Below are 13263 nucleotides of genomic sequence, written 5' to 3' on the forward strand. Positions count from 1 at the left end.
TCTCGCTCTCTCTCTCCCCGCCCCCCCCACCCAGTAAAGTGGCAGTGGAAATGCATGCTGGACATTTAAGACCCCTTGGACATGATCCCTTCAGTTGGACTGATGCAAGCAGGAGTAGCCTGCTTCGCATAAGTCATTGAAAGTAGCACTGTTGCTATTTAAATTTCCTGGCTACAAAAACTTTTTTCTAGTTCACCCATTTATCATGGGACAAATTAGTGGCTGAACCCTTCAATCTCATGGCTACGGGTTTGACAAGGTGAACACACACACACACTCTCTCTCTCTCGCTTTCTCTCTACCTCCATGGCTGATACAGGCCAAAGACTGCATGGACCTACATACCTTTCTGCACTTTCTGTTGTGATTTTTCTCTCACCTGAACCAGGACAAGTCCGGGGCGGGGGGGGCGGGGGGTGATAGTGACAGATCAGCGGTAAAACCCTGTCTGAATAAGGCTTCTGACCGCATCTGCATTTAAGCCGCTTGGAGAAATTGCAGGTCAGCCAAGCAAACAGAGGTCATTTGCGGGAGCAATACCTCATACTCACCTCCTGCAAGACCTTCAGACTTCCTGTCATCCGCGCCAGCACTTCTGTGGTGGCTGAACTCACAGGGGCCTGAACTGACTTATCCTTTCAGTCCCTTTCCCACTGTGGAAGTTACCAAACTCTCCCCTCCTCTGGCTCCCCTTCATCCTGCCCCCCCACCCCCCCCGCCAACTTTGGAACGTCCATGTTCCTTCAGTGAATATCCCTCCACCCTTGACTGAAATGGCAGAGTCTACATGATTAGGTATTATGGGTTCTGAGATTTAGTTCCCACTGTGGCTGGCTGAAACTGAAAATACAGCCCATGTTGCTATTCTGTACTGGCGCAAACGATGTGCATAGCTATTGAAAACTGGCATGACGAGAGTCATTTTAGTTGGGAAGAGTTTTTGCTTTTATAAATGGGACCTAAGTGCTCAATGGCCTTTTTAAATCAATAAGGTGAATGAATTCACACAAGCTGACACTCTGGTTTTGTGTTTACCGATTTTACATAGCAGTTAGATAATCACCATGGGGAATGACTGAACTGAGGCTTTTCTGTTTGTATTAATCCCTGCCCAGCTAGGGCTTTCCTACCAGTAAATCTCTTAATTGGCATTTTATTCATTTAATTCTTCTGTAATTCAATCTACCTATCTCTGTGTTTGAAACAGTACCAACATATTCTTCTTATGATATATGCATGAAGAGTCAATAGACTTGGCAAACAGAGGCTTTCATGCTGAACTATCTGTTGTGGGCAAAGTACGTTGCAGCTGTCAAATTTTCTTTTGATGCTGATTACCTTCATCAGTGTAATTTATCAAGTTGTCTAGATAAAAATGGGATGCTAAATACCTTAGAAACTAATTTTCAAATTGCACTCAAAACATTGTTGCCATGCCAAAGGTAGCATGCAGGTGTAACATTTTTCTCTTGTGTTGCAATGCTAATTTAAATGAATTACTTCTCCCTGCCTTTGTCACTTTCCCGTCCTCTTGCTCCCTCCACAAATGCTGTGCAAATTGACCTTTGAGTTTTCAGAAAGGCAATGTAATGATCTTCACTCCTGAGACAGTTCATTAACTTTGGTCTTTTTCAAAGCTATGGTGAAGGTGCAGTTATTTCAGACTGGCTTGGTAGGCAGGACAGCTGAAGCTCTTTGGTAAAGCTCTGTATATGGTCTATGCATGGCTTCTTCCAACATGAGGCTATAGACAGGTTCTTGACATCATGCCTGGTTGACATTGAGAGAACCAAGGCTGTAGTCATGGCTTTGAAATATCTGTATTTTGTAAGGTTCTGAGCTATAAAAAGCTGATCCTATTAACTTTTTCCAATAATGGAAGCAAGGAAGCATTTCATTATTCTTCCATTGCTGGGCCCCAGGCTGTCTTCTCTGCTGTATCAAAACCCCCTATTGATCCCAGTTATAGTGCTACACAAGTAAAGGCTGCAATATTAGGTGTTTTTACCTCACTAAAAGGTGAAGGTAACACCAGCTCAGGTCTTTGCCCACCTCAAGGGCACTGATCATTGTGCTATTTATTTAAGGATTATTTTTTCTGCTTCTGTCATCATCCCTGAAGGCTGCTGAGGTCAAGTGAGGCCACAGAAAAGCTTCTGCCATTAGTTGCCAAACTCAACAGCCTCCAGCCACATACAGGCCATCCAATCAGTCATAAATATGAGCTCAGCTTCTGAGCTGTTGCTGTGTTTAGCCTAAAAAAAGCAACAGAGGTAATAGGTATTATGATTTTATCAACCCAGGTTGGAAGATTTGACTGGCAGAAAACACTTAATGTTCAGGAAGCCAAGAATGTCGAAGGTGCATACAAATTAACATAGGTTTAGTCATGACTAATGACTGAAGTGGTTTTCAGCTCTGTTTTGATCTTGACAACAGTGTTCTACGGGAACAAGGGATGTTCTCGTAGTCAATTGAAATGGGGAACTACTTCTTGAGGTTTGGAGGCTGGGATAGGTTGGGATTTTCTTCTTTGTTGCTTCAGCCAAGGCACAATGACTGCTCTTTCCAACCAACTTTCAAATAAGTCAGAGTTAGATGTATGGCTTCTATTTTCAAAAATGATTAGTGATTTGAGGAACCTCTGTTTTGGGGTGCCCATACTGACATACGTTAAAAGGGCTGATTCGAAAAGGGCAGGCCCTGAGCGTCTTTTAAAAAAAAAAAAGGCTCTTTTTCAGTGTCTCAGGTTGAGCATCCAGTGACTTTTCAAAAATTTAGGACCAGTCTTTGTAAACTGCGCTTATATCTTTTCACAGCTCCATATGCAACAATATTCATGAATAAACTTTAACTAAAAGGACAAGGGGAGAAGAAATAACTAAAGATACTTATTGCTATAAATAAAAAAAAAGTTAACCAAAACCTTTTATTGATACATTCTTGGACAATATCACAGGTTTGAAAGAGAATGGAAAGGGTGAGGAGTTTGCAGGAAAGATTGTTTTCACTAATTGGCACATAAGCAGCAAGATTAACGAAATTACTTATTACAAACAGTATAAAACATACATGCTTTTTTTTAAATCCTCATCACACTGGTCAATCATGGTGGGCATCAACAAAGAAAAACCTTAAGACAAGTAAAAGCCATATTCCTTCTTCCAAATATTGTAAGAATAATTGAAATTATTGCAAAATAGTCATATACCTTAACTAAAAATAACAAAATAGAACACAAATACAAATATCAAACATAAATGATTAACATGTACTGTAAAATACATTACTGGCATGCATTCCACATATCAAGAGCTCTATTAATACCAAGCAATTTCCTTCTAGTTTCTTCTGCAGCCCATCATACTTATGAAAGGCAGGGGCTCACTTCGCCAGCACAGTTTTTGGTCTTTAAATAACTTCTTTGTTGTTGTTGAATTTAAAAAAAAACAACATATATGGATTGCAATGGTACAATAATAATTATACAAGTCATGTACATATTTATTTTAAATCCTCCGAGGTTTGTTCTCAATGTGCTAACATTTGAGAGAATAGATCTTCAATGCAATTGTGCATCCAAAAGAAACAGTGAATCTTTGAAACAACATGAATGAAAATATGCAAAATTCCTCACAAACTGTACAGAAATTTCAAAAACTTGCAGTCTGGAAGTACATATAAAGACAAAATTAGCCCCTGTAAAGTCAGTGTTGCTAAATGCAGTTCACCCATAAAGAGATGGGTACTTGTGTATTGGAGCTGGGTACTCAGTTTTCATACTTCCCCAACATAGAGAAGATCCAAGGTCACACCCAAGGACAGAGCCAGTGACTTATTAAGCCAAAGATAATTAAGGATATTTCATATAGCAGTTGTTCAGAACACTTGGTCCTCTAACATTGGTCTCCATATTAACTGCCTGGCCGTTAAACTTCTCCAATGGTGGATACACAGCAGGTCAGGAAAAGGCCTGTGGCAGTTTGGGTGACTGAATGGATGAAAATCTTCATCCTTCCTCAACTCTGTTTGAAGAAATGCACTAGATAACCAGGTTATTATAACTGACATACTTCTTTTTTGCAGCAGGACCTGAAAGAAAAGAGGAATATGGAAAACAGTCACTGACCTGGTAAGCTGAAATGGTCCTTCAAAAACGCCTAGTCTTATTTCCTAATTAGTTGCCACACTTATGCAAGAAGCTATATTAAATGACAAGATAAGCAGATGTTGACCCCTTTGCACTGATATCTTTACCTGGCAACTCCTTCGCCTTAGAGCACGTTTGTTTAATGCAGTTTGTTTTGTTTTTTTTGTGTGCCTGCAAGTGCTGGTACTGAGTACCGGCACTTCAGCAGCCCCAGCCATGGGATTTACTGAGAGTAGCGGGTAGGGAGCCGGCTGAGTACTGGCACCTGATTTATTAAAAAAAAATAAGCTAGTTTAATGAATATTAATCTAAGATGATTATGGAGTATAGCAATTTAAGTGGTGTCTCCAGTCATGAATGTAACAAACAAAACTTCTACTGATGGATTTTTCATAGTTTTGCAATCTTTACATCTTTGCACTACTGACACACAAGGGCTAGACTCCATTCAGGGGTTTTTGGGTGTTGGTGTTGTATGATTACACATTCTTCTACGTCTTAACACTCATCGTTGCATGTTTTTTTTTGGCTGGAAGGCTCCAAATGATCACCTAGACTGTCTTCCTGCACACTTCAGGTCACAGAAACTTACCTACCCACAGGACCATCCCTACAGGGTACAGCGTCCCTGTGCTGGGTGTCCCAGAAAGCAGTGGGATCCAGGATAGATGGTCAATGGATGGCATCAGACCGGCATTGGCATATTCTGGGCTAGCCGAGAGGCTGGTAAGGCAGCAGGTGATGACAGGAGCTGGTGGGGAGGGGTGGAGCAGGGCAGGCTGAGCTCCCTGTTGCAATTGCCAGAGTCTGAGCCTACTACCCCACCCTGTCCAGAAAGAAAAAGCAATACTTTGTGCACTCCTCACCAGGGAGTGCAGACCAGCTCCAGGCCCTGCCCTCCCCCCCTCACTAAACACTGGATAGGCCTGGTCCCCCAGACTCCCATAACCTATTCTCCAGGGTAGGCCTCCCCAGCCAGACACCCCTAATTCTGTTGCTGCTGTGTTGGCCTAACCCTATCCCCCCGCACACACACACTGTATATGCTCACTGGGAAATTAAATCAGATTTCTTGATCTTCAGCAATGAGAATTTTATTAGAGCCATCAATATATAGAAGAGTTTGCGTACATAAATGAGTAAGTAAGTAAGTAAACAAATAAATAACAAACTGTCACTAAATATGTTATGACTTACGCTACTTTTCTGGTGTGAAAAAAAGTGAATATTTATAAGTCCATATACAGCACAAGCCTTGTACAATGGTAACCACACACAATTCAATGCCACCTGCACTTATCATCGGCATTGAGCATCTCCCATGTGGAACAAAAAAAAAATCTCATTGCTTATAGCTGAACTCTTTAGATGATTCAACAGATAAGCACATAAGAATATGCTACTCCTAGACATATTGGCTTTTCACATTTATACCCTTCCACCTACTTTCACATAGGTACCATAAAATAAGTATCTGTATGAAACAAATGTCTTAATAGAAAAGTTTTTGAAATCAGGTATATAAATACCTACCATTAGATTACATTGATTATTTTTATGTATCTCTTGATCTCCCAAAAGTTTAAAATTCAGTAACTGTTGCTGTTTATAAACATGATTTAATAATTTGTTCCCTGAACAACTTGAATTTAACATAAGAATAGAAAGGTCTATCATAAAAGCCATGCAGAAAAAGTAATACAACAAGCTGAGTTTTTGATGCATCATTCTGATATGAGTTAAACTTGCATAATAGACATAATGCCTGAGTGAGTTTCTGGGATATCAAATATTTGCAATTCCATTTGATATCAGCAATTGTGTGTGCTTAGCACCCATGAAATTCAGGAGCCACTGCCGAATGAGGATATTTAAAAGATAACAGTTTTATAAAATATATATTAATATTTACCTTCAAGAAGTTAGAAAACATTTATAAACATTTATATTTATAAAACTAATTATTGTTGGAAATGCACATCTCCATAGATACCCACCCTCACTGAGTATCTATTAAAATCTACTTCAAACAAGCTACAGGTTACAATCGCCTCTGTAACACACCATCACTACACATGTGGGCTCCACGCAGTCTTTAGTTTATATTTGCATGTTGTGATCCTCAACTGGGGGCTCTGGTGCACCATTGATCTATCTGTTTATTGCTACTGCTATATTTCCAGTATTTACACAGCAGGAACCAGGCCTTTGCAGGTGTTTTGATTACAGTCATTCTTGTTTGACTCCTTTCCTATCCTAATAGGAATATTAAATGAAATGTGTGCATATTACTGGGGATTTGTGAAGAAACAAAGCTGAAATTACACACACAGATGCTCAGATATATGAGGAATCTCTATATTGACATTACTCTTAGCCTTTGCTCACCAATATATACCTTGATTTAAATCATTATCTAGAAAAGTGGAATGTGTGACTTTGTAGACATCTTCAGATGCAAAATACCTTCAATCCAGTAAGATGCAAACAACTGATAAGCAAGGTCCAGAAAGCATAACTATGTTATTTGAATGACACTGGATGTATGTAGACAGTTGCAAGTACAGGTTGCACCTCCGAAATCTAGGACTCTCTTTTCCAGCAACATCCATGATCTGGCAGGACCACAGATGTTCCAGGACCAGAGAGCCCTGGAGCTGGGAGCCTAATGGAGGTAAAGGGGGACAGTAGTCCTGCCGAGCTGGGAGACTGGAGCTGCCCACGTTTCTGTGGCTGTGGGTCAGCATCTATAAGGTTGGCACCTCCAGCTATGGGGCCATGGGCCAGCAACTCTGGCTGTGGGGTCAGAGACAAGGCTGGTGGCTGTGGGTCCAACACCTCTGGCTGTGGAGCCGGGACTAGGGCTGGCACGTTGGCTGCAGGAAGCAGGTTGGGAACCTGGAAGCAGGGGACCTCCCCTGGGCCAGCAAATTGCCTCTTCTGGGACCAGTCACATCCCAATGTGCCAGACTTTGGAAGTCCAACCAGTAATAAAATATGCCTTTGGATTTCCCTTTCCCCACTTTTAACAATGAAATGAAATAATATTATTTACAGCTCATAGCTCAAATCTCTAACATACGTATTTTGTTGTGCATGTGCTTAGATCAACATAACATTAAAAGTATGGGTTTTGATTGAAGGATATACAGCCAATGTTAGGCAGCTGTAGCTGTAGGGAAAACTACTACACTTGCCTGTAATAAAAGCTACCGAACTCTAGAGGTTTAATTTATTTCAGGCAGAAACAGGCATACATTTTGAGTTATGTGCTTTATTCCAGGAAGATTATAAACAGTTCCATTTTCCCTTTTCTAGTTAAAAACCATTAACACTTTTCTGTTTCCCTGTTAAAAATTGTCAAGTACCAAATTTGATTCTTGCCTTTCCTCCAACCTTCCAATTATAGCTTTGTTGGACTGTTTATCATCTTTTTTTTCAGTCTCATCATATAGAGTCTGCTTATAGATCATCTTCCAAAAGTTTTCTGCTCAATGTCATACACCCTATCATACCACACACTAACTAATAAGTCATCCTTTTGGACACCCTACAACTTCTTGATGGACCAGGGACCAGTGGAAGGAACCAGTTGACATGGTACAGTCACCTGGTTTCTTATCAGGCAGGTGGGCCAGCCCAGAATATTCACACTGCCCTCAGTGGAGCCAGCTCCCCCATGATTTGTTGACGTTGCTCTTTTATTTGTGTGTCTAAGTCGGGGGAGGTGGCAGCCCAGAAAATAGCTGTGGCTGGGGCCAGCCCTCCCAATTAAATTCAGCTGTCAGGGGCTAGCTGAGGGACCAGTTGATATGATGCCGTCACCTGGTTTCTTATTAGCCACCCCCACCACCAGTGCCAGCCCCAAAAATATTTCCTGCCAGGGGAGCCATGCCCCTGGCACATGTTGAGTCACAGGGGCCACTCTGCTCCTGAAAATATTTGCTGCGGATGAAGCCATGCCCCTGGCACCAGCCCTGAAAAATATTTCCTGCCAGGGGAGCTATCCCCACCGAGTATGTTTTGCCTTTCAGTGGCCAGCCCCTGAAAATATTTGCTGCAGACAGGACCCAGCCCCCCGGTGCTTGGTGTGCCCCTGGAAATTCTGAAGTGCAGAAGCCTTCACCCCACGTAGGCCAGGACATGCTGCTGGCTAGAAGCATGGTCCATACTGCATAGTTGACATGTGGTGTGGTGGGGTAGGGCCTAGCCATACGGCATGGTAAAGTATGTTAGGGCAAGCCACATGGCGCCTGTTGGGGACAGGGGCTGCCATGCAGAAATGTGAGGCATAGAAAAGAATTTCTTGGCCTATGCTAAATCCTGTGCAGGGAGGAAGCCTTCATTCCATGCAGGGCAGGACATGGCACCATCTGTAACATGACCCCCCACAGTTCAGCCTCCATGTCATGTGGTGGGGTGGGGTGGAGGCTGGCCCACCAGACACATGGCACCTGGGCAGGGGGATGCCTTCACCCCATGCAGGGCAGGGCATGCCACTGTCTGGTCCCCAGAGCCAAGCCATCACATCATGTGTTTGGGCAGGGGCTAACTCGCCAACTGAACCGAGACCCTGGCTCTCCAGATGACTCCATGAGGTGGCTCTCTAAAGTGGTTAGATGCTGATCATAAATAAATGAATTCAAAATGCTAGGCTTCCTGTTTCCTACTTCCTGCACACCTGGAGAACAATGAAGGTGAAAGCAGAGAACGTACACATTCTGGGCATTGTGGGATACTCCTGGGGTCCAATAAAACCGATTTAAAGCTAGCGTGGAAAGAGCGTTTCTTTAATCAAACCTTTTAAATTTGAACTTGGTGTTACACCTCATCAGAATGTAGACACAAGTATGTTGACTTAGCACTTCTTAAAATTGGCCTAATGGTATTCCCAGTTAAGACAGTCACATTGTAAAATCAAGCTAAATACCTTAAAATCAACTTTCTGATCTGTTGGGCTCTGTAACCCACTTGCTTGTCAGGACTGTACACTACAAGACCAAATCATCGGAGCCTACACACCTTCATTTTTTTCTTCATGGGTGACACTTTGAGTATTTCTCTAACATACACATTTCTCATCAGATCTTTAGTTGCTTACTTCACTCAACCTTCTCATCATCTGTACTCCTGTGAATCAGATGTTTTGTTCATGTTTTCTCTTTATTGCTCAACACGCAGTGCCACTGGTATCTGGGTAGCAAAAAAGATATCTTCATCCAGTTTCACTTGTTAGTTTTATTGTCTGTCCATATTTATTCATGCTTCAAAGGCACTTACTCTCCACATCTACTCTCTGGGGCTTGGTAAACACTAGGCAAGTAAGTCAATTGCTGATACGCAATTCTAGCTATGGCAATTGCATAGGTAGAATTGACTTATCTGCAGTCGATTCACTTGGCATCTTCACAGATGGAGGTCGATGGGAAAGTAGAGGGGTGAACTGCTGACTCCAGATAGTTCAGTTTCGCACATCTCTACCAGGTGCACAAAATCAAACTCCAAAAGTTTGACCCTGATTGGCTCGATCTTCCAAGCAGTCTAGACGTACCCTGGGACATGGTGCAAAATTTAAACAAAAATTAAACCAAAAGGGAAACCATTATAAAGTGAATCAAGCCACTTTCAATTGGGCAAAGCAGGTTTCTACACATTGTTCTTTCCTCATTTATCCTACTTTTCAACTCAGTCTTAACTATTTCTATCTTTTGCTATCACTGCTTTGATTCTCAGCACTCTTTGTTTAAGTTATATCTAGCCAACATGAGTGAATTCTTTTCAGTTTTATTCATGGGTATTGTTAAAATGTTCTGTTGAATCATATTGGTGTTTTTAAATGTATTCCATGGATTTTTAACTCACTGAATCATATATGGCTAGATGACATAGTAGATTGGTATGTCCACCATCTCACAAATATTAGTAGGCGATTTTGAATTTCATCATTAGATTCTATTTGTATCACGCTGACTTCCTTTTACTTAGATGGTTACAAATACTAGGTTCTGTCCAGTGACCAATCATCTGTTGTATGATGGCAGTGAGCAAGAGAATGGGGCCAAATGTATCCTATTTTCTATTATTATTCAAGTGTGTGTTTTGTGCTATTATATAATGCTAAACCACTTTTATCAGCTAATCAGGTTTCAACAAATGTATTGCTACTTGTACTTGTAACAGAAGAGGCAGAATGAGCTAAAAACAATCTAGAGTGAAATTGGAAAATCTATTTTTATTTCTCCAAAGAAAAGAGCAAACAAATGCCTCTCAGACCCCAAAGAAAACCTAATCTTTGTTACAAGAGGTAACACTTCAAATCCGTGATTGACGTGATTTTAAAGGATTCATTTACAACGTGTTTTGAACTGGAGTAGGCAGAGAGGGTCTTTTGTAGAACAACAGTAAAGCTGTCAGTGAGATTTACAGTTAACTCCTGGATAATTTGATTGCTGCTGCTCTTTTATTTGTTTTTCCTACACACAAAAATGCTACTAAATTACACCATCAAAGATACCTAATGCCACTGTGTTTATTCAGTTTGCTGAGATGGTTGCAGAACTCCATCTGTAATATAATCACTTTAAAGTACTGTGCTGTATTATCAATGCAGACATGTGCAAGCTACTCTAAAGTATATCAGCCATACCAAGAGATCACAGTAATGGGATTATAAGCATGTTTTCTAGTAAATGAGAGCAACAGAGATGTCTGTTTAAAGGGTGGAGTTTTATAAATGATCTAGTGGTATTTGTGATTAACTGAATGTAAGCTGGAGTAAAAAAAAAATACTGTTGGCACATTATTTTTGCAAAAATACTTTCCCTTTCAACTAAAAGATAGTTATATTTTAATACATTTAGAAGGGTGCTGCCTTGTAACTAAAAAAAAAAAGAGAAAATTAAAACCACCAGTGGGAAAAGTGTAAAAGTGCAAAAGTTAAAGTGCAAGAGTAAAAGTGCAGCTGCTTTCACTTCTGGGTACTTGGGTACAATAAACGTTGTGTGCGCCTGTGTGTGTTTGTATACATGCATGTGTAATTTTACTTAAGTAGTTTTCCAAAGAAACACTGGTGACTTGTACTTAAGTACACCACCCCATCATCATCATCATCATCATCAAAAAACACGGGCTCAGCCCCCGTTGGTGTCTGATGCGTTTCTTACTATTTCCTTCCCTCTTTCCTTGTCCAGGGTAGAGTGGCTTATTTTCTGTAGACTATCTTGGCACCAATCTACTATGTCATCTACCCATTCTCTGTTGGGTCTGCTTCTTCTACCTGAACTGTCCATTATGCAGAATACCAGGGTCTTGATTTTTCATTTGTTGTTCATTCTGCAAATATGCCTGAATTGCTGTAATTTGGATTGTATAACCTTCTTCAGTAGATTCTCTTTCAACTGTATCTTCCTTCATAATTCCTCATTGATGACCTTCTGCATCCACCCTATTCTCAGGATTTTTCTACAACAAATCCTTTTGAATGCCAATATTCTTCTCTTCAAATCTTTCATTACTGCCCATGTCTCACATCCATCCAACTTAGTTCTCTCTATATATTCAACACAGTAGCATTAGGTGTCTTAGTCTCTCCGTCAGTACCATCATCACCGCCTTGCCTGGATGCCTTGTTGGGGCAATTGTTCTATAGCCCTTGCACGCTAATGCACTTCCTTTCTTCTGTATTGTCACTAGCATGGATCTTGTCCATTCTTTTGCTAACTTTTTAGGTACTTTTCCCACCTTTGATTAAAAGATCAGAAGTTAAAGCCACTGAACCATCAACATTTTCTGCTCATTGCTATGCATTCAACCACAGACAATGCTTATTCTGCACATAAGGGGAAAAATTCCACTGGGTGCTAACTGCTGGGAATTGCTTTAATGTTCATCTCTGAGCAGGTGAAGTTGACTGCAGAAACTGTATAGCATTGGATAGTTCATATTCATAGCAAACTTTAAGCTTTATTATTTTTTTAAACTCTCATGATTTCTTAGCCAAACAGCTCTTAATCTTTTTTTTTTGTGCTGCCCAAAAGTGCTGACTAAGTGCTATGTGAGAGTGTGCCATTTTAGCCAAATGAATGCCTTTGTTCAAGTAGGCCTGCATTTTACATGAGATGATCATTCTCACTTTACCTTGAACTTTGCTTGGCCTTATTGTGTTATCAGTAAGCTGAATTTCAGTAACAGAGAGGGAGCCATGCTAGTCTATATACTGCTTTTTTGTTCTGAATTTCAGCGTATAAGTAAATAACGGATTGTGTGTCATTTTGCTCCAGAACTTGACCCTTAGGGAAACGTGTCCAGATAGCCTGGAAACAAACTAGCTGTAACTAATATGGGGTAGTTATTTTCTGTGTTTAATAAAACCCATGCGAAGTCCTGTTACATCTTATAGACTAACAGATTTTTTGGAGCATGAGCTTTCATGGGCAAAGTCTATAAGGTGCCACAGGACTTCTTGTTGTTTTTGCAGATACAGACTAACATGGCTACCCCTCTGATACATAGCACCAACAACATCAATTATTTGACATCAAGACTTACTGAACGCAGACTCTCAACAATGCCACTCCGCATGAAAACAATGAAGTATTACTGAAATATCCTTTTCTATCACATGCTTTTCTCTTAAATGACAAACCCACTCTCACATAAAATAAGACTCATTTTGAAAGAGTGAAGATTCTAAGACACCATTTCTGAAATGCAAAATGTTGATAGCTTGGTATAAACCAAAAATGTTTGAACCCAAAAAATCTTGATTTTGAGACAATTTTGATCTGATCCGAACCCAAAAATTATAGTGCCGCTGCCCTGCAGTTCATACATACACACTGATACTGAAGCATTTTTTTTGTACTAAATTTTGAAACTGACTGAATTATAAAACTCTAGAATGTCAGTGCTGCTTTACATGGAGACCATAAGCCACCTTAACTATGGCATGGTTACTGAGGCCTTTCTAATCATGGATTGAACAAAAAATCCCATACCTGAGCTCTGGAGAAGACTGGCTATATTCTATGGTCAGTGCCATGCACATGTAATATACTTCCATAGTCTCAAACGTCAGTTTTCCATGCTTGTGGGTTTACATATGTGTTCTTGTG

At 40.6% G+C, this 13263-nt stretch overlaps 1 protein-coding gene across 1 annotated transcript in view; it reads right to left on the reverse strand.

The window, feature by feature from the left end:
- Positions 1-3920: 3920 nt before the first annotated feature.
- GRM7 (glutamate metabotropic receptor 7) overlaps positions 3921-13263 on the reverse strand; it is a 534523-nt gene continuing 525180 nt past the window's right edge. The window contains exon 10 of the mRNA XM_075005038.1: positions 3921-4092. Coding sequence (XP_074861139.1) covers positions 4043-4092 — 50 coding nt within the window. The 3' untranslated portion in view covers positions 3921-4042. The remainder of the gene's footprint in view (positions 4093-13263) is intronic.

Source organism: Carettochelys insculpta, chromosome 11, assembly GCF_033958435.1.
Source record: "Carettochelys insculpta isolate YL-2023 chromosome 11, ASM3395843v1, whole genome shotgun sequence".
Lineage (NCBI taxonomy): Eukaryota > Metazoa > Chordata > Testudines > Carettochelyidae > Carettochelys > Carettochelys insculpta.